The following is a 22,226-nucleotide window of genomic DNA, read 5'->3' on the forward strand; positions in this document are numbered from 1 at the left end:
CGAGCTGGGGGAGCTTAACCATCGTTTACACCAACTGTAGCGCGGAATCGGTAACGAAGCGACGCCTGATTTCGCTGGGAACAAATATTTGCACGTAGATATAATAAATGTTCGTGTATTTATCTTTCATCTCGGAACTATAACATTATTATTTTTTTTCGTTCTAAAATAAATAAAAGTCTTATTTATACGAACAATTGTAATATTTGCAACCGTTTATATTACATTCGCTTGATGTCTCGTATGAACGGAGAAATAGGAGAATTTTCTCTCTCTTTCTCTCACTTTTCCTCACGATACTGCAAAGGCGTGACTTGCGGGCTCTCGAGCTTTGCGTACCGATTATCTCCATTCGGCAGATCCGCCGAGGCGTTTCGGCTCGAGTCCCGGCTTTCGAACGAGCCTCGGCTTAACTCGGTTGTTGTGAATAAGTAAGCGAAGTGTTGCGAAGTGCTGCAGAAGTTAGGCAAACCCCCGAGCGCGCGCGCTCGGCTGGGGTGGCTCGAATTAAATTGTTATACGGATGAGCTGCCACGAGGAATACTCGAGAAAGCGACTTCGCCGCCGACGTCTGCGCCGCCGGGTGTGAATGTTTAATTACCGGCTTTCATTATTGTTAATAAAATAATAGCGCGCAGTTTCTCTCAAAAAGAGCCTCGCGGAAGCGAAACCACTTGGCGCGATGTGAATCGGAGCTTTCGTCATTTCGACGTTTCTCTCTGTCTTAAATCAATCTCTCTCTTAAACTTTGCCAATTATCGAGAATAATTAATGATTTAGTATTAAATTTAAAATTAAATTTGAATTTCTATAAAAAAATCTGTTTTTCACGGAGCAAACAAATCAACAAATGGTAAAAGAACTTTCAGCACTTACCTATGATTGCATTGCTGACAAGCAAAGCATTCCAAATGATAAACGTTAGTTCTCGCGCGCATCACCATCTCGAATGCTGGAATGACTTTGCTGCATGCCGCGCAGTGGCCGGTGTTTCCAAAAAGTCTGTTAAATTACAAAAAAAGAAGATGGTCACATGTCATAATCTATTAAATCGTTTAATGCGATATTGACAATGTCGATTTGACGACACGCGTTATTAAATTTTATTTGTCACAAAATATTGTGAAAGCTTCGGCAGAATCATAACGCAAGAAAAATCCTTGATGTTTGTCTCGATGACGAGAGTAAGCGGAAAACTTTCGCCTCGCGGAAACCAATAAGCTTACGAGCACCACGGACTATATCGTCTTCAAATATTGAGCCATTAATAAAAGCCACAATGTTTCGATGGTGCGTGTTTCTCGCGCGGACGCGCCACCTGCGCGCATTCCCTGGGGACTTTGTAATCTCAACACGGTTTATTTGCTCTCGCTTGTTTATATGGGACGTGGGTGTATTCAATAAGGGAAACTCATCTGTAAAATTCGATTTGTTGCCGTCGCTTTCCTCGATTTCCTTTCGCTCCTCCCTGATCGCGTCTTTCATCTCCTATCAATCTATTCGCGTTTATTGACTCTCGACGCGAGACAACGCTCGCGAACGCTTGTCAACTCGCACAGATCTTGCTCCAAAAAATTTCTCAAGAAACATATCGAACGACTTATGATAGAGCTTTATTTGTCTTGTACGTACCGCAGATAGTCTCTCTTGCAAAGAATAAGATTAGCTTTGGTGTAGAGCGTCGAACCGACTTCGCCAAGTCTGCAATCGCAGCATCCGCACTTCAAACAGTCCTCGTGCCAGTACATGTCCAGCGCTTTCAGCAGATATCTGATTAAACAAAGTTTACACAGTGCTTGAATTCAGGTAAAACTAATTGAATTTAGAATACGTTTCTAATTTGGCTTTTTGTACGTTATAGAAAAAAAACTTTGCGTTTTTTGCAATATATAGGAGAGACCGGGGCTAGTTGTCACACTGCTATTATCTTGCTTACTAAATTGTGTGAAAGATATTCTTTTCTTTATAATGTAAGTTGCTACTATTGTGTTAGTAACGTGTACAAAATAGCTTTTCTTAAAAACGTTATATATGATATTTACTAGCACTTTTGTAAAACTGAACATGGCGAGTAGAGTTTTCTTTATCTCAAGTTCTTAGTTATTTCACTGATTTTAAAATTTTTCTAATTGCAATTTTATCTTAGGTATAGAAAATGTGATAGTTTTAAATAAGTTTTTCTATATTTATTTAATTTTCATTGCATCGCAGTTTTCTTATAAATATAATATATTTTATTTAAAATGAACGTTTAGGATACGTTGACTCAAACGCTTGTACGTTAGCTCGACGATATTGTAAGAAAATGAAAAAAAAATACATATGTGAAAATACAAATTCTACGAGTGTGGGTTATGCTAAAAAAGATTTTGAATAATTTACAGGAAGAAAAATTAGGTAGATATATTTTACATGCTTCAAGTATATTTACTTTGGTCTTACACTCGAGGAAATCAGAATTTTGACTTATAAGATAGCTTGTCAATTCAATACAGATGCCTCAATTTTGTATCTTATTATTTTTCTGCATGAAAAAACGTGTGACAAACAACTAAGAAGCACGAGAAAATTAACTCTGGATATGGAGTGAGTTGACAAACTTACGCAATTGTGTTTAACATTAAATAATTGTTTTTTGTATAAAGATATATAAGAATAATGTTTTTTTTTTTTTAAGCTAAAGGATGTGACTATTATATATTGTAGGTATTATACATTGAATATTGCATAATATTGCGTACAGTTTGCTTTTTTGTTTTTTAATAGTATTTTGGATGTCACTTTATGCTCCGGTCTCTCTTACGTGTGTTGCGCGTGTATATTCCAATTGTGTGATCATTAAACCCAATAACGCGACTCCTCGATTTAACTTTCGTTAACGAGAGAAAATGCATTTAACCCAGTTCGTGTTTGCGATAGTCCGAAGGGAAGAACAGAACGTTAAGTAAACCTTACGGTCCTTACGGTCAGCGTTTTTTTCAAAGCGCCAGTATAAAATACAACGAAACATTGTGTCACGCAACAAAACTGAGCACTCACCTCTCCGTAATCGCCTTTCCACAACCCGCGCATTCTTGTTGAGTAGCTCCGTTCTTGCCCGGCTCGCTCTTGCTCCCATCCATAGTCATTTTACCGCCTGCAATTAACATCATACAGAAATGTTGGCTTAATCATTGACTGTGCAAAAAAAAATGAACGACTGAATATTCATCGCAATTTACGTAAATTTTACGTTAACTTTTACATATATGTTTATTACATTGTATCGCGCCACTTATAGTGTGTAATTTATTAATATTTATGTTATTTTATCGTTTTTGATTGAAAAAGTTTAAACAATCGGAAAATCTTTGCGAATCGACTTTCGGCTCTGGCCAGAATTGAATGAGTAATCGCATTCGCGTGCTTTTAACAAGTTTCACCGGCATCTGGCACTAGAATGTCGGCTTGTCTATGAGTAATTAGAGTTACGGCTTGAGAATTTAACGGCGCGGTTAGTGCCATCTGTGTCCACCCTGTTCGGGTTCGGGGATGTGTGTAGCTTTTCTCATCCTCCGCAGATCCCTCCCGCATAGAAGCGTCCCTGGTCTCTTTCTCGCGATGTGGTCAGAGTTTAGAATCGAATTAGTTTGACCTTCCCACATCCCCCCTCTCTCTCTCTCTCTCTCTCTTTCTCTTTTCACTTATTGTGCGTTTAAGCACCACCGGCTCCGAAACAGCCGCTTCGGATATTCTCGACCGTTGTCTCTATTTTGGATAAACATGAGATAATCCGTTGAGAAAAGATACTCTTTTAAGAAATCTATATTAAAAATTCATCACAATGTTTGCATACAAAAAAGAAAATTAACACAAATCTTTTACTGAAAATGAATAAAAACGTACGTATGTGTGAATTTTCGGAATCTAAATTCAAAACGATTCCAATATTTGATGAGAAAGAATAAGTTTTACATGAGGGGTGTGCGTTTTCTTTATAACTAAGAACGCGCGCATATTAGACAGATTGACGGCAACTGATTGATCTTAAAGTGTAATATCGCGCATGTTGACGGTTTTCACTTTTTCCCCAGGCGATGTCCACCGGGCCGCACCACACCGTGTTCGATCTCAGCCACCCGGTATATTTACAAGCTCATACCCACGAATGCTATGAGCGAAGTTTGTGCGGTTTCAATATGTCCTCTCTCCTCTCCCCTTAGCATGGACACAATATTACGCGGGTTAATATCTTCTGTGCGGTCGGGGACTTCGGGGCAAATATTAATACGATGCCTTTGATCCGTTAATTATTAACGGGCGACGGGGATGAAAAATCCGTATCGCCTTGGCGGAACGCGAAAATTGCCGAGGCAAAAAACCAGATGCCGGATGATGTCCCGTTTCCCGATGCGCTTCTAATTAAACGCCTTTGTGCGACGAATAGCGATGACAGACACCGTGTACGTACGTGTGCGTGCGTGCGTGCGTGAGCGCGTGAGTGCGTGAGCGCGTGAGTGCGTATGCGTGCGCATTTTTTGCGCGACAAAAACGCGACAGGAAGCCATGCGCAACGGCGGAAGGTTGTCGTCCACGGTAACGAGAGGCCTCCGCGTCTAGGCACCTCGATTACAATCGTATACGCGGGGGCGAGTTAATTAATCGAGTTGAATCGATTACACGCTTTACCTCCGCCCGCGGGTTACCGATAAATTGAATACGTTATAAATAATAATACGATTGTTATTCGCGGGCGTGCACACACCTACCCGGGATAATGATTAATGGAATAACTAACTAGCGGGGTAAATTATGCAAACTATTAAATCTGCCCGCATATAAACTTTGCCACATAATAATCGCTACGCGCTATCGATTGGCACGATGTTAAATTTACGCTGCTCTTTCACAGACCTCGTCGGTGTAATTAGAATTAGAGTTCTCATTTTATACGGCGGTTTCCATTTGCTGACACACACGCGAGCGAGTTCCTATAGACGTCATCGTCATTCTACGTATGTTTACACGTTTCGAAGATAAGGATAGAATTTCCATATCGACGCGGTATGTCGTTTGCTTGCCGATGTTGCGAGTCCAACTCGCAAGCGAGACGTCACTGTTCACAGCGTACGAAAGTGGCGAGAGAGTTTCCTTTGAAACTCGAAATCCCTTCCCTACGAACTACGATAACAGAAATATTTGGAGTTACGCGCGCCGGAATTTCACCACAGAAATTCCTGCGGAAGCCGACCTGGATTCCGCCGACGACCTCTGGAAAATCTTCAACCACTGCCCCAGGTTGTGCAGCTCAATTTTCCCACTTTAAATGTGATTTTCATCAGTGTGGTGGGTGTGGTTTCCCCGCGCGGTCGGAAAGAACATCCGTCCTCACATCATCGGTCAAATCGACCCCAACGTATGTAAAATAATAATTGTTCTAAGCCTGACTTCACAAGCAACGTGATGTAACCGTGATTTAACTGTATCTTTTCCGATCGCTTGCTGTTCACATTTGCGTGCAAAACGCGACGAAACGAAAAAAAATTGCTCTCGCATGAAGTATCTTGAAATACGCGCGATGTCAATGATCTGCTTGTCGAGTATCGCCGGCAATTTTTGCAACTAATTACTCAAAGTTATATTGTCGTTGTGCGCGGGCAGCGGAGCGCAGCGGAAACGTGGCTCGCTCAAACGTTAGCGAGGAGGGTCCATAACGAGAGGTTCCCTTCGAAAGTAGCTCGCATCGCTGATCGCCGCGCCGCGCCGCGCCGGAACTGTTCATCAGCTACGTGATCGAATCATCCACGGACGCTGATCCTCAAAGCATCGATAATTCGATTAGCCGCTACACGTTCGAGAACCGCTAACCTGTCTACGAGGCGGTGTAGTACTCTCCTTGACCAAGCCGTTGTAGCTTCGCTCTCATTGATCATTATCGTGGAGATGATATTACGGACGGGGGAAGGGGACGATTGTCCCCTCGACAATCGAGAGAATGGCTGGAATAAGGGCGTAATTCAAAAACCACAGTTCTGGCCATTCGAATTAAATTGATATTTCTGAGCGATTTATTTTGTGACGATCTGGTTCACTTAATGATGGTGATTTACTAGATCACAAAAAAATTTTAATATCGCTTTTTCTCTCTCTCTCTCTCTTTCTTTCTCTCTCTCTCTTTCTTTCTCTAATCACGAACTAACAAATATACCTAGAAAATCAAGGTGGTAGAGTGGGGGCGATCTCTGCTTATCGACGCAGAGGAGCAGTCTCGATGCAACTCTCTCAAGGCTCCGCCCCCACAGCATCCATGACACTCCCCCAACGAGCCACCCTTCCTTCCCCCAGAACTCTTTAAGAAATGGAAAGAAGTGCATCTGTTTTGTTCGATAACTTAATGTAGAAATATGTTGTTTCTGTGATTTATAATTTCAGTGCTATATTTTTGTTCCTCTTATTCTCAACATTAACATACTTGTTAATGATATTCAATTCGAACTTTAAAAAATTTTTTGGACACAACATAAATGCTGACAACATAAATGACTTCTCGTTTCGATCTTGTTAATCCTATTTACTTTAAGTGAGTCTAATTAACTTCAATAGGCGCACCGTTATTATCTCCTTCTGGTTTTGCCTCTTCCTCAACCTTAAGGGGAGGGGAAGGATGAGGAGAAAATCTCTTACGTCAGGAAGCGCTTACTGAAATTTCCACTTGTCCAGGATACGAGCGCGCGGCGGCGGTCGCGCTTTTGTCTTTAATAATGCTTCTGCAGCGGCGTTATCTCTTACTTTTAGAACGAGCGAGCGGGCGTCCGGAGAGTCGGTCCATTAATTAGGCGGGCTGCATTAAGCCGAGCATTAATATACTCTGCTGGCTGTTTTGTTTTATCCCGCAGGAAGGACGTAACCTACCTACCCCGGAGGCTGATGGAGGTGGGGACGACCGAGAACTGGTGCCGGAGGACAACAGAGGAGAAGGGGAATTATTTCGACGCGGGGGCCAACCTGCTAATCCGACCTGCCACGCAACGGCAAGCCGCCTTTTCTCGGAGGGCTGTTTAAATTCCGTAAATCGCCCGCGAGAGCGTCTCTCAGCTGCCGACGGTGGACGATCGTTTTCGAGAAATTAGAGAGAGATAAGATTCAGATCGCGTGTGCCGTCACGCACAAGATGTTGTCTCGTAGAAGAAAATTCATCATAAATATTTGGTGGTACACTTGTCGCGTCAAAATAATTGACTATAAATATTATACATATGTACATGTATTGTGTGTATACACTTATAATTGATACATTTTTATAAAAACTCTGCATAAAGTTATGTTAATTTTAAATATTTACTGTTTTACTTTTCGTAATTTAGAATTTATATGATCTCTATTCACACATACACATTAAAGATAAAGATATCAAAAAAAATTAAATACGAACAGAACGACTATAATTACAAGTTTTTTTTATCTTGCTGGATATATGAAAATATTTATTATAATAAGATAATAAGAAATCTTTAGCAATTTCTTCTGAATTGTATATAATATATAAAAGATATATATCTCTGATATACGTAAAACACATGTACATTTATTGTGCGTATCATTTCTCTTCTTCGAAAATTACCTCTCCAGAGTAGATATCGATTTCAACTTTCACGTAGAAGACCGCTGTTGTATTTTTCCAGACGATTACCGAAAAAAGAGAGTGTGTTTCTCTCACGTGTGTGTCTGTAACTACTCAAGTGAAGGAGTTTCCATATCGTCGCCCACTCGAGAATCGTCGTTTTCATTGCGCCGCGATAACTTGCTCCCGTCGCGTCGCGTCGGCTCGTTATACTTGGCATTTAATACGTTCGCGAAAACGCGCGATAGCGGTACAATACGTTGCTAAATCGGCTTAAGTTTATACTTGGATCGACTAGTCGGGCGCGAGGAGTGAGAGCCCCCGGTATAACGACGTAATTTAATGTCCGAAAGGAATATTTCCCACGGAATTATAAATCTCGCGTAACAGCGCCAGTGAAATCCTCGTTTACCCGGCGTTCAACCCTTGCTAATGGGGGTAATTTAAGGGATGTTTTAAGCGCCCCCGGGTCACACGTGAGCCGCACAAAAAGTTCGCGTATTACGACCGTGGCTGCCGTAATCACGCATTAGCATTCCGAACGGTCGGAGCTGCCGGGATATTCCGGATATGTTGAGAACGGCGCGCACTTAAACTTCCGTTGCAAAAAAAAGAAATCGATCACGGCAATATTTAAATTTTCTTCCGCGTGATACGAGAAAACAGTCCTCGACGATTCGCACACGTATCGCCTGTTATCGTATAATAACTCTAGATAACGTTGTTCACTTGTAAGAATTTTGGGTGCATATTGAACTTTTTTCATTGATCTTTTTTTCTTATTTAAAGTTTATAACAAATAATCACTGATATTATATAACAAATAAATACTCTTTACGCTTGTTATAAAAATTGATGAAAAAAAATGATTTAATTTGTCTGTTTATGATTGTATGAATATTATAATTGTGCTGTATATATGTATGTAATATTAACAATTATATATATTAAGACACACAATCTTTGTATCTTTCATATTTATATAATAATATACATTGCTTATAGCATAGCATATAAAAAATAGCTTGTCTTTAAGATTATGATTACATTTGTAAGCAAATATAAATTAAAAAGTTAGCTGGGTTTCGCTTGCGACTTATCAATTCGAATCTCAAATTTAGCTTTAGATAGTTCGATTTAACTTTATATGACTTATCGTACTTATCATATCTCTTATAAAGTGAAACGAATGACGAATATACTGACTGAAACAATATTAGTCTCTTTAAATCCCAAAAATTTGGTTTCATTCTTACTGTAACGACATGCTTTCTTTAAGCTGTCATCGAGCACGAAATCTCCGTCCATTTCAACCCTCTGCTACTTCCGAGAAGAAAAGGTACCGTGAAACAGCCCGTTTAACAAGCTCTTTCGCGCCGATAAACGCGCCCGACGCGTCTCCATTCCCCCCTTTTTTCCGCCTTGCCATTCTCTCTCTCTCTCTCTCTCTCTCTCTCTCTCTCTCTCTCTCTCTCTCTCTCGCCAGACCACGGCTAATGAAATTCTGGTCAGGTCGCGGAATTCTTTCGTCAGGTGGTGATGCCACCTAACTCCACGCTACGTTGTCGGCTCTTGTATTTGTCTTTTTTTTCCCATCTCCCTTCTTTTCATCCCCCCTGGTCGGTTTCTGTCCCCTGGCATGGGCGCTTGCAGTCTCCTGACAGTGGTACAGCAGAGACGACAGAGCGGGCGAGAAGGGGGATTAGGGGACTGAGGGCAGGGGGTTGCGTACGCTCCAGCGTGGAGGGTCGGTGGCTGAAATGGGGTGGTGTGCAGTCAGATTACGCTAAGCTATGCCCGTACGTGCTCGCATGGAAGTTCCACCCCTCACCGGGTTTGCCACCCGGCCTGGGAAAATGTATTTATTGTTGTTTGTCCAGCGTTCTGTATATAGCCGGCGGTGGCGCGAGCGAGACGGTACGCAGACCGGGAGGGTACATCTGGGGATCCGCGGGGGTTGCTCGAGGTTGAGGTTGAAAAAAATTGCCCGGGGACGGCCACGACGATGCGGAGTATAAATTCCAGCGACTCTCGCACCTCCGCTTGCGCGCCGCTCCATCCGCTCCCACGAAGCCGCTTTACTCCTTTTTGGGTTTTCGATCTGCAAAGCGAGCGCGTAAATAAACTAGATGACCACCCCGAAGAGATACGACGCCCCGGCGTGGAAAACGCGTTCCCGACAGAAAATCTTCACCGCGTTGCACCACATGAATTTTTTTGCTCAGAGATGCGTTTCTCCAGAGAGAAACAAATCGGTACTCTTCCGTTTTGGTTTTAATTCTCAATTCAAAATTTTAAATTGCAAACAAATCTTGAAAATTACGTCGATAAGTTTTAATATACTCTTTATTAGACCTTCGAATCAAAGTTCCGATCGTGTTCACGATTTTCCTCATTAGTTTATCTTTCTCGACAGAGTCCGCTTCTTATCCGATCACTTATTTCACTAATAATGAAGGAAAACTATCGATGTCGTTCGCCGATTCGATCCGATCTTCTGAAACCGATACAACCAGGCGAGCCGACGACAAAGGGCCGTAACTACTCCGTAAACTTTTATCTTGCGGGATTAATGGACGGATTAAAGTATTTGCGGAGCGGGATGCGGGCTGATTGGGGTAAATCGTAGAGGGATTAGAACTTGATTGGCTAATTTGTAAGTGTCCCCGGCAGCCGGCGCCAACTTAACGATCGATTTACTCTTCGCGACACACGTAGTTTGACCGATACTCAACGGTTGATGAAACAATGCGAACGGAGGAGCAAACTGTTTCTTGTAGAAGAATGAATAAGTGCAAAATCAATGAATCTCGCATTACATACATTGATTGGCATATGCTGGTGTTGGAAATCGCGCGTAGTTTCCGTACGATTTTAGTCGGGGAAGCTCGCACTAGGATCATTGCAACCCTCACAGAAGTACCCCGAGGCAACTTAATGTGCGGCCAGTTGAGGCGGCTGGCCGCTAGACTGATTTACATCGCGTCCCTTTACCCGGACGGAGTAAGCACGCTCGGTGGAAAGCTGTGGTCAGCTGAGAAACGTAGCCTGTGATCAGATTCGCGCCGGTCCGCAGCGAGCAGAAGCGACGGTAACTAATCTCGTCTCTCGTTTGCACACGCTCGATACACGTTAGCGTATATATCTGCTCCTGGTTGTTATATATACGCTGGCATTTGGCAAAACCGATCAGTTACTCTAATTAAAGAAAACCAGACAAACGAAATAAAACCGGTTTTCGAAAAGAGATTCGGAATCTGCAAAAATATAAATTCTACGATAAACTGTTTATCTTTCTCCGCAAGAGTTAATCAATTTCTCCCCCCCCCCCCCCGAAAAGCATATTGTTTGAAAAATACGAATCGAATAACTTAGCAGGACAGGTATGGGAGGGCAAGAGACAAAACCGTTGGCAGGAAGTGCGGAGATATGCGACGAGAGGCGCACACCGGCGCATTAGTTTAACAACGAGACTCCTCCCATGCAATGTGTACCCGGCTGCTCTCGACCCTCGTGGCTCTGTGATCGACGTTTCGAAATATTTCCCGACTGGACGTCCAGACGCTGCGCGCTTCCTGTCTCCTTACAATTCGCAGACAGTCCTACGGCGGAACACGTCCGGGAACAAAACCGTCCCGCGATGATGGACTCGCTCGAAGATAAGGGAGCATTCATGACGAAGACAAAACGCACACAACTGCGCGTAGCGGTACAACGTCGCCAGAGAGCCGTGTCTCTCCACCCCTAACCGCCGGTTCGGTTTGTCGTTCACAGGACAATAAACGAAAACTTTTATTATTAATGTTTCGCGCAGCAAGATAACAGCGCATGGCAATTCGTTGTAACAGAACGCGCTTCTGTTCTGTGAATCTGTGCAGTGGTATGTCACCGCGATTCTTCATTCGCGCGCCGTGCTCTTCTGTTCTTAAGCTTTTCAGCGTTGCTCCGAAATCATTCAAATTCATATCCAGTTATTATTACCACGAATAACTAGAAAAGAGAAAGAGAGAGAGAGAGAGAGAGAGAGAATGTGTGCTAATTAAATCATTATTAAATTTATTCCCGCAGAAACATTCCTCGAATTGTTCGGTATTGCGGGAATGAATACCGCGCTTTGTTTGAATTCGACGATGCCAAGCGGGCGAGCGAGATTAACTCGTGAAATCTCTCCAGTTGAAGCTGGCTCGCACAAGTAACTCATTCCAGGCCGGCTGTCCGCAGTAAGACGAAGGTCCGGACACTCGGGACATATTCTCGGTCGTTGCGCGTACATTAGAACCGCTCAAGGAATCCTAACCTAGCTAGCGTAAATAACGTGGAAGCAGTTTGCGCCATAACTGCAGAACAAGAGAGAGATTGACGTTTCTCGAATTCAATTTTTCTTCTTTATAAGATGGTCTCAGAAGATGGTGTAAGAAAATTTTGAGAAAAAGTATGCTTGATCAATAGCAAACTTCTTTCTCTCTCTCTCTCTCTCTCTCTCTCTCTCTCTCTCTCTCTCTTTCTCTCTCTCTCCTCTGTCTTCATTTTATGCCATCGATCTTTGTCTTCATCAAGTTACTTCAGAAAATTGAGTTTTGTACAAGTTAACGATAAACGATCGATATAAAGGGCGAAGATTACTAGAGAAGAAACATCGAATCAGAGAGTGTTAAGTATTCTTTACGGTCGGCGTCTATATGTTTCGGCAGCAGCTAGTTCTGACGTCTTCGCTCGCATGAACGAGAACACTTAATCCGAGTGGTGCTCGGTTAAAGCAGTGACAGGTAACGTCAGGCCGCTGTCTTGCAGCATGATATATCGTTGCTCGGTGAAAGAGTCTGTAAAAGCGCGGCCTAAGTGAGGAATTTATGTGCATCCACGGTCTTAGCGAGATGGGACGAAGAATACTACAACGTTCAGATTGGACTTGTTGATCCCGAAAAGAGCGGCTTATACTAGAACGATCTAGGATGACGCTCAAATTACATTTTAAAAAGAGACAAAATCTTGTAAACTCAATAAAATATTTTGTGAAAAAGAAATATTTCAAGTGCTTTTTTATAAAGTATTAAGTTAAAAACAAACTAAATACTTTTTTTGATAAATGGTGACAACAACGGACCCAGCCTCGATCATCTTGACTTTGACATATGTTGTCGAGAATACTCTTTTGAGCGGTTTCCAAGTAGTTTTAGTCTCTCATTGTTCATTAAAAAATTTAAAAAAATATAATTACATAAACAATTGTTAAAATCTCACAAAAGTTCAAAATTTAGAAAAGTATAAACATATGTGGAACCCGCTTTTGGAAAGTAAAGTCACGTAAAGCGAGGCTCTACGTGGATTTATACTTTTCCAAATTTCCACGTTGTATAACTTTTTTTCTGGTAAATGTTTAGCACTAGAACTACCGAAACAGTCAAAATGACTGGTGGTAACTTTTTATTTAAAAATTACTCAAATTAATGGCTTTGCATTTTAGAAATTTTTAAGGACAAATTGATAAACTTAATTCTTTATATATTGCGAAAGTCCTAAAAACTTTATGAAATGCAATATCATAAATTTGAGTAAGTTTTAAATAAAAATTTAAAACAGGTTATTTTGACTGGCCGGTAGTTTTAGTGTTAGTATAGAAGGATGCTCCGATCACCTTAAATTTGAAATATGTTGTTCAAATATGTATAGTGTCAGAAAATAAGAATTTATTTATAAAACTTTTTTGTTAAAAAGTAAATTATTTTTGTTAAATAACTGTTTAAAAAACAACGAACGACAGCTAAAACCTTTTGATTGTTACTCGGGAATATATCCTTAATAACATATGTCAAAGTCAAAAAATCATCGAGGCTGGATCCGTTATTGTCAACATTTACCATTTTTTTTTTATTTCTAGTTTCAGAAACTAGTTTTTAAAAAAAATAAAAATAAACTTGTTTCAATAAAATAGTCAATTAAGAAAGATGTTTATAATATAAAATATATTTCATTATAGAATATAAATGATTAACTTAAGTAAAACTTGTAAACACATGCGTAACGACGACAATAATTATATAACAATTAATGAAGAGTTTCGGTTTTAGAAGTTTAAAACTAACAATAATTTGACATTGAGAGCCTTATGCCGGATGTATGTTGCGAAATAAATAAATATATACATATATATACATATATATATATATATATACATATGTATATATATTGATATTTCTTTGTGTAAATATTACACGTGAATTTTTCAATTAAAATTTCAATTCTTAACTACATATAGGATGCTATATTTGCATCTCGTATATGAGAGATCCCAAATACCCCCCTAATTGAAATTAAATTTATATTGCGAAAAAAACTCCTCGGCCAGGAGTCGAACCTGGAATCTCTCGCTTTCCGTGCGATATCAAGAATAAGAAATATATATATATTTCGCGAACGAACATCCAGCGTAAGGCTCTCAATGACCGTCAAATTATTGTTAGTTATAATAATTATATAGAAAATAATGTGATACAAGATCCCATTAATGTCAATAGGTGGTCTCTGTCAAGCTACATGAAGCAAAATACATCGCGGAGCACAGAGAGCAGGAGGACAGGCGAGAATAGAATAGCTAGGAGATAGTCTGCGAGCCAGCCGATAGCGCCAAATGACCATTGCTGACATCACATCGTCCTAGTATACTCCCCGATAATTATGTACACGTTTACACGCAGTAACCCAGCAAGCAGGGCGCTGCTTGCTCAGCCTTTGCTTAGGATCATGATGACCGTCCCTTTGTTAATCTCAATAGGAGTTAAGTGAACGCAAGAAATATACAGAAAGAACAATAGAAATTGTATAGTGCGTATGTACTGTTACGGAGTTTTTAATAAACTCTCCGAAATACCGCGTGTCATACAATCGTGAAATTATTTGTACTTATGTATGAGAAAAGTTACTTCTTATTATTTCATATAACTTTTTAATGAGAAAAAACTGTTTTTTTTTTTCAAGTAAAAAAAACAAAACTAAAACTATATTTTAAAAATGTACTAAACTATACTTTTTTAACAACGTTTCTGCTTTGCGTGCGTTAGAGATTTCATTTCATTTCAAAATAAATATCATCGCGGAAGATCGCGTCGATCGTAAGAGACGATCGGCATGCGATGGAACCCGTTGTGATCGAAATCCGAGAAAGTCAGGTCAGCGGAGTTATTGTTTTCGCGACGAAAATGCACATAAAATAATGGAACCTCGAAAGTGCGGGCAGACGCGCGGGAGAGAAAAAAAATATATCGCGCGTAATACGAGCGACAACGCCATAGGGGTTCCGCACACTTCACGTACGGCTGCCGAGGAACTATTGTCGACAGTCGCCGCGTCCCATGACACGTCTCGTTCCTCGAGCGACGGGCAAAAGATACGCCCGTGTCGCGACGCACTTCGGATTCATCGCAAGTTTAACATTACACAGAAGTTGGAAACGGCGCGAGGGATTCTGCCGGATATTTATACGGTTTGAATGCACGCGCGAGGATCACTCTAATGGTTTTATTATACTGATACCCGCGGGATTTCTTGGTGTGTGAACGCATTCGCACCCGCATGATTTCCGCGACTCGTCGTTTCCAGATATCAGAGATTCCGTCGGAGAAAGAGTGAAAAGACAAAGCACAAAAGTTTTGACAATAATATGAGAGTTATATAAATTTACTATTTTGAAAAAAAATTACAATCTTTTTCTTAACAAAATAAGCAATTTTTAATCCACAGTGTTCGTCAAAACATCCAATGGTGCCAAAAACGAGTGTGACAATACAATTTTACTGATCAACTATCCTTCAAATGTGTCAGTTGAAGAGATTACATTATATGTGCACATCCTTCCAAAAGAAAAATCGATTTGAACGATTCGTAATAGAATACGCGCAACTCTACTACTATTATTCTCACATACACGGACGAACACTCCGTGTAACCGCGAAGCGAACAGTGGCGGAGTGGATGAAGGTTCCGAAATGTGGCTTCGATGCATCTTTTCTATCGTCGAGGACGATTTATCATCTCGAACGTTCCATAGGAATATTGAATACGACAAGATAATCTTTCGACACCCCCCTCCAACCTCCTCCCCGCCACCTTCCCTTCGCCTATAGTTCAGAACGATCCCCGTTTTGCGGTAGCGTCGGTAACGGCCGTGCTTAATGTACCGCACCGGCCGATAAGCTGTTATACCGTCGTGACGTGGCCTCCAGTTTTTGCCCCGCAAAGCGCAAACATCCCTTTCTTCGTTGACGACACTCGTGACAGTGACAGCAGTCACTGTCAGAGCGTTATCGGCTCGGTTGCGAGTCAGCTTGATAACAGTTCCCGCGAAAGGGTTAACCTAACCTAACTTTGTATATTAACGCTGCTACATAAAAGCAATACGACGCGTACGGGATAAAAAAATGTAAATAAATTTTCACATTTTTACAAAGAAGAATAATTTTCATTTTGTAATCTCTATGATACAGAATTCTATATAGTATGACTAGATTTCTTCTAATGTGTTGCTCCGTGATTATGTGTTTATTGAACAGTTTGTATCGCAGGATCGTGAGTAAGTTTACTTTAGCTCCTCCTCCCAAACGATAAGTCCCGTGTATATTAAGACAACATCGCTGGCAGCGTTGTTACCTTTATCGTATACGAGCAAAGTCGTCAATGTTAACAATGCGAATCTTCTTCTGTGTAGCAAAATAATCGGTAACTCGCAAACTTCAAATGTTTTCACTGATAAATTGTCCGCAAATATTCTCATACACAGTAAAAAAAAAAATGTTAATTTTAACATTTTTTGCATGTCCCAGGAGGTCCACTCTAAATTGTAAGTTAAAACAACTTATTCGTTGTGAGTCACTTATTGACAAACTAGTAAAGTTAAATAATTGACACAATACTTTACATTTATATTTGTTATTTTGACTGTAAGCGTGATGTAAAAATAACATATAAAATAATTAAAATTACATAAAACAGTAGTTACAGTAACTCGTAAGAAATGTTAATAAAACATTTTAGTTTGTACAATGTGGCCACAGATTTTTAAAATTTTTTTTGTATGTTAAATTGACTTTGAGACATCTAGATTAATTGAAATTATTGTGTTAAAAGCACTTAAACAATATTCCATTTTTAAATGACATGCAAAAAATGTTAATTTGTGAAGTTAACATAAATTTAACACGTGAAAAGATTAAAAAAATAATAACATATCAGTATTATGTTAATTTTACATTGAAGTAATAATCAAAACGTCGTAACACAAGAAAAGTTCTACATTTTGACGCACGATTTTTTACTGTGTATGCCTGAGATTCTTGATTTTATATAAAATCTGAATACAAAACACAGATGTCAAAAAATTACGACGCACAAACGATTCAAGGGCTGACAATATTGAGTATTTTTCAACATGTACGTCTCTCTTTCTCTCTCTCTCTCTCTCTCTCTCTCTGGGCGCGCGCGTTACATGGCAAATATTTTCATAACATCCGTTTAATCTCCTATCAGAGCGTATTTTTCAAGTACCGACCGTTCGACAGATATTTTTAATTGATATCCACACAATATAGCGTGTGTCTCGTCAAATTTACAAGTTATCAATACCGAAGCTAGATTGTGTGTATTTTCTCTTTTTACTAACAACCACATATATATGTACATACATATTTATGTATATGTATGTGTATATACACTTACTGACAAAAGTTAAGAAACAAAGTATTTTCAACATTAAATCGCTGACCATCAGAACGTCGCACATTACTTTTGGAGTCATTTTCGAATAAATTGAGAATCTTTGGCCACCAGTAATGTATATATAATATATATTTGTACGCCAAAGTTCTTAAATAATTACTTTGTTTCTTAACTTTTGTCAGTAAGTATATATACAAGTATACGAAACACGCACTGGAACTTAAAAGACAAAATAAGTAATGTCACTTGACAAAATAATTCTTGCAAAAGAGAACAAGTTCGTAGGTTCGTAGGTATTACGAAATACGGCACGAAACTTTATCGCGCGCGAGCGCTATCAGTCCCATCTAGAACTTCACCGAATTCCGAGCTCGAAACCGAAGACGAGAGAGGGCAAGGGTTTGAAGCGGCTTATCTCCCCGAATCACGTGGTCTCTCGATACGCTTTGGATGCTCTCTCGCTCTCGGTCAAGATGGTAATCGAGAGATCTCGCGGCTTAATTATGCGGAGTTCAGTCGACGGATCGGAGCAGTTATGCTAATCCGACCTTATTAATAAGGACTCGAGTCGCGCGGAATGGTAGTCCTAAAACCCTTTGCTAAGACCTCCGTTTCCTCCGGCTTGGTCCGTTCCCGCGTAGTATATATACTCGCGGCTCGCACCCTTTGAGCACCCTACCGGATAAACGAGATTTCTCATATAATCATTTCATCCTTCGTTTACTTTCGTAGACCTCGAGGCGACGTGCCTGGGAAAATCAGCACGCTCTATAACGCTTTTTTGGATTAGCGGAATGCCGGTCATTTATTAAGAACGACGTAGGTTTACCGTCTACGAGAGAGCGCCGACACGTCTGCACGAAAAACCACCATTAGAGATAATTAACAAAGATTTCTTTCTCAGGATGATTCAACGGCAGTAGGCTAAGAGCTCATTTTTCTGCGCTAAAAGGAAAGATGATTTTGAAAATCTAACAATATATTATACGTTTGAGATAATATTGTTCTGTTTCTTTTATTTTGTTTCTTTCTTTTTATTCTGATCGTTAATAATTTCAATGCCGTGATAAAATCGATCTTTCTTTTAAAGAGAAAATCCACCACAACTTTACGACGTTTAATGCGACGCAACGCGTTTCCGGGACAAAGTTAGCCGGCGTCTGACGCGCTACCACATTGCAGCGAGACTAAACGACAGAACGTCAGCTCTCTGAACAGCAAGATCAATGACCACGCCTATCGCCATCACATATGCGGCACAATGGGAAATCTAACGAGTCCAGTTAGGGAAAATAATAGTTGTCGTCGGCTACGCACTCGCTTTGTCACTGGACCCGAACGGACAAAGGCGCCGTCATCGTTTTTGACGGTGCGCCGTCGGCTTTGAATAACCAGAAGCGACACAGGTGTCAGGATAAGTGGTTCGCTCTGACAGCCGGTTATCGGTTATCCGTTATCGGCTATCGAGAACTTTCGAACTTACTGGTACTTGACAAGACGGCGTGGAGCGTCGAATTTTACTGTTGACGTGACTGCGAAAACACGATGACGCTCTCTCGTTCGAGACTTGCGAGGGTGGATCATGATCTCTTCTGCGTGATCTTGAATGGTTCTAAAAAGGACACACTAATCGTACGTATCAATCAATCATCGACACAAGTAGCTAACAAGTGCGAGTGAAACAAACTATCGGTTGACTCTCAAAATTAGCAAACTGAAGATGTAAAAAATATATTCCAAACAATTAATTCCGCATTTAATCAGATGAGTCTGATTTCGTGACTGCAATCAAAGACCTCTGAGGAGGTCGCAGAAGGAAAAGGTAGTTCTGATGGTTACAGTAGAGGAAGGAGACCGGCAAAGAGACCAAGGGGGTTGAGTCGGGGGAGTTAGTTTCCGTTCCGGCATTGACGTTCCACAATACAACCCCAATGCCGTTGACACCCCTATTTGCAACGACCCCGACGCAATCTCTGCCTTCCCATGAAACCGCATGCCGAAAATGCGCCAAGGCGGATCTTATTCAGCCTTTTCCGGTCGCTCAACGTACTTCCGGAATGAGCTCTCGGGAACCATCAAGAGAATTTCGTGAGTTTGACGTAAAGTACAAAGTTTTCGAAAAAGAATATTTACACTTTAGGTCATATTTATTTCATATCGTTTTTCGAGTCTTGGAGTTTGTTTCTTAGCGTAATAATACACTAAAGGAAATATCTCAAGAACTGAATACGGACAATTGTCTCAAACAAGATAACAAATTGCTACTTTTCTAAAACAAATTTTCTGTTATCCTACTTCTATAATTCTATTTTATAAAAGAAAACTACTTACAATCATGATATAGTGATAATAGCGACTGATAAAAATAAACGCGCATAATTCGATCTATCACGATTGATTACGTCTCCTTTCGAGACGCGCCAATAGCTTGGACAAGCGTCGCGGCTGTAACTCCAACCAATATCCTACCGTCAGCGGGAATGGAGAGCGACGAATTCGTCGCGTAAATTCTATTATCGTGCGGCTTATCGGGAGTATTCGTAGTACAATGGATAATATCGGCGCTTACCCCCGTCCTCGAACGACCGTAAGCGTCGATCGGTGACGTCACTATCAGTTGTTTCCGCCTCACCAGGCACCATGCCATGCCATCCTGGTGCAAGATGGCGATGGTTCACCGGCGCGGTTCACTCGCATATGCGCTCGGAAGATTTAATATTGCAAAAAAATAGGGTCGGTGGTGAAGATCTGTCTGCAGATGTGCATTCAATATCTGAAACAGTTTAATCTGCAAACTGGGACGCAATATTTTTCGAGGTAATCATTTGTTTCAGTATTTGAAATAAATATTTGTAGTTTGGTAACGGTATTGAAAATTCTCAAGGAACATGGTTAGGTTAGATTTCTATTTTCTTACTGCAGCAAGTCTGAGAGACGAGAAATGGGATCAATCATCATAACAAGCTTTTTCTTAAAAACAGTTTCATTTCGAAATCTTCTCTCCCAACAATTTTCAATTTTATATTTAAATCCAGTTTCGCGAGACTATAATCAAGTTCTTTTTTACATTTCAAGTCACAACGTTCGCACGTCGTAGAATCATTAAAGTTGCAATCCGAGGCTGCTAAAAGGTCATTAGCGCGCGTTCTATCTCTCAACGGCGCAGAATTCGATCCACGATCTTGCTTATCTCGCGAACGGCACGGACGCAAACCAGCTCGGTAGAGTAGATATTTTTATGGATGACGGGCTATCCGGGCGTTATCTTTCGCGCCGGTACGTACCGATAATGGTGGCAGTCATTCGCGGATGATACGGCGAGATAGCCGGGGCGATAGGCGAGGACGGAAAATACGGCGGCGGCGGCGGCGGCGGCTGCGGCGGTGGTGGCGGCCCGAAATCCGGCTAATGGTTTCACTGAATCAAAACGGGCGGCCGGCGTTTAACGGGGCAAACAGACAGAAAATGGAGCGCGACCGCATATAAAGAGTCGATGATAACGAAATGATATATGGCGATCGCGCGCCCGCTCGCTCGCGCAAATGTATTTACGGGGAGGCGAGAAGCGAGCTTGGCACACCCGGACACTGCCTTGTCCTGCCCGCGCTCCGTTTCAAAGGCCTTTCGCCTCGGCTTCGCGATACACCCTCTCTCTATATAATGCGACTTCCACCCCGCCTGGCTGGCGGTGATTGATCGGCGTGGAGATACCGGGTGATATTCACCGCGGGATTAAGTGAATGCGCGCGCGGCCACTTAATAACCCTTATATTATATATCTTCTATCTTGAGCCGGAGTAAATGTGCGGCTTCGTTGCGTTTGTTGTCCGAGTGTCGTTAGACCGTCGAGAAATAATGACTTTGAAGATGATGTTGCGATTAGAAAAATCTGAGCTTGGTTGGTAATGTATAAAAATATAACTCTTTTGTGAATAACAGGCCTGTAAAATAAACCAAGTTTATGACTTTTCAAAATTTTCGTGTCTCGATTACTTCGAACTGACTCGTGAGGATTTTTAATAAGATTAATGCGGCGATATCGAAGCGGAAGCTGGCGTGTCGAGCTCCCGAGAGAACGAAGTTCACAGAGAAGTTTAAGAATATATGTTTCCGCTGTCGCGTTGCTTACCGAAGCGTTGCTTAATTATCTTTCCCGAGTAATGGCAGGATAATTCAATAGCGCCGTCTGATAATTATCGATTCCATTAGCTAAAGGTGCTATAAAAATCCTTCCTTCTGGCGAAGTCTAATCCTCGGCGGTAGAACGAGCATGTTAATTAGATTCAAAGTTTTTTTCAGCAACAGCATACGTACATTAATATAACATATATCCGATGAAGTTTGTAGTTGTTATTTATTTTTTTTTTTTTTTTGAAATTATCGATACTATTAAATGTTTTAAAAAAAAAGTTTTAATTCAGTTATAGTTTAAAACATAGACTGCTAAGATTGCGCTCAAAAAGACGTTCAAACTGCGCACATAAAATTGATTGAGGTACAAGAATCTTTTTTAAAATTAATAAAAGAGAGTGTGTGTGTTGGAAATCTGTCGAATATAATCTACGTATTAGATATTTGAAGTTTTTTATTTTTTCTTTTGTTATATACTTGAGATAGCTTGTTTTTTTGTTAAATATGTAGTTGGGATACTTATACAAAATATTGGCAAAAATATCAGGTGTAAGAAGTATAAATTTCTATGAAACGCGAAAAGAGGCTCGATCCGAGCGAGCAAAGAATGCGGGAATCGGAATTGTCGGTAGCGGCGCATAGCGGAACGGGAACGATTGCTTTAATATTCAACGTTCGTAATAGCCGGACATGAGGTTTAGGATTCGTTCAATTATTCAAATCGCCGCCTCGTTAGGTCGGTCTAAATCGAGATCACGGTTATGTCCGGAGGTTGCTGGGAGGAAAT

General features: G+C 40.8%; 1 protein-coding gene across 2 annotated transcripts in view; it reads right to left on the bottom strand.

Annotated features, from left to right (window-relative positions):
- Positions 1-22,226, bottom strand: part of LOC109857609 (LIM domain only protein 3-like) — an 85,695-nt gene that overhangs the window by 39,202 nt on the left and 24,267 nt on the right. For both annotated transcript variants that reach the window (XM_020434094.1, XM_020434095.1), the window contains exons 2-4: positions 3,040-3,136; positions 1,633-1,770; positions 877-1,002 (exon numbers count right to left, since the gene is read on the bottom strand). In XM_020434094.1, coding sequence (XP_020289683.1) covers positions 877-1,002; positions 1,633-1,770; positions 3,040-3,128 — 353 coding nt within the window. In that variant the 5' untranslated portion in view covers positions 3,129-3,136. The remainder of the gene's footprint in view (positions 1-876; positions 1,003-1,632; positions 1,771-3,039; positions 3,137-22,226) is intronic.

Source organism: Pseudomyrmex gracilis, unplaced genomic scaffold, assembly GCF_002006095.1.
Source record: "Pseudomyrmex gracilis isolate BER0280 unplaced genomic scaffold, ASM200609v1 scaffold_166, whole genome shotgun sequence".
Taxonomy (NCBI): domain Eukaryota; kingdom Metazoa; phylum Arthropoda; class Insecta; order Hymenoptera; family Formicidae; genus Pseudomyrmex; species Pseudomyrmex gracilis.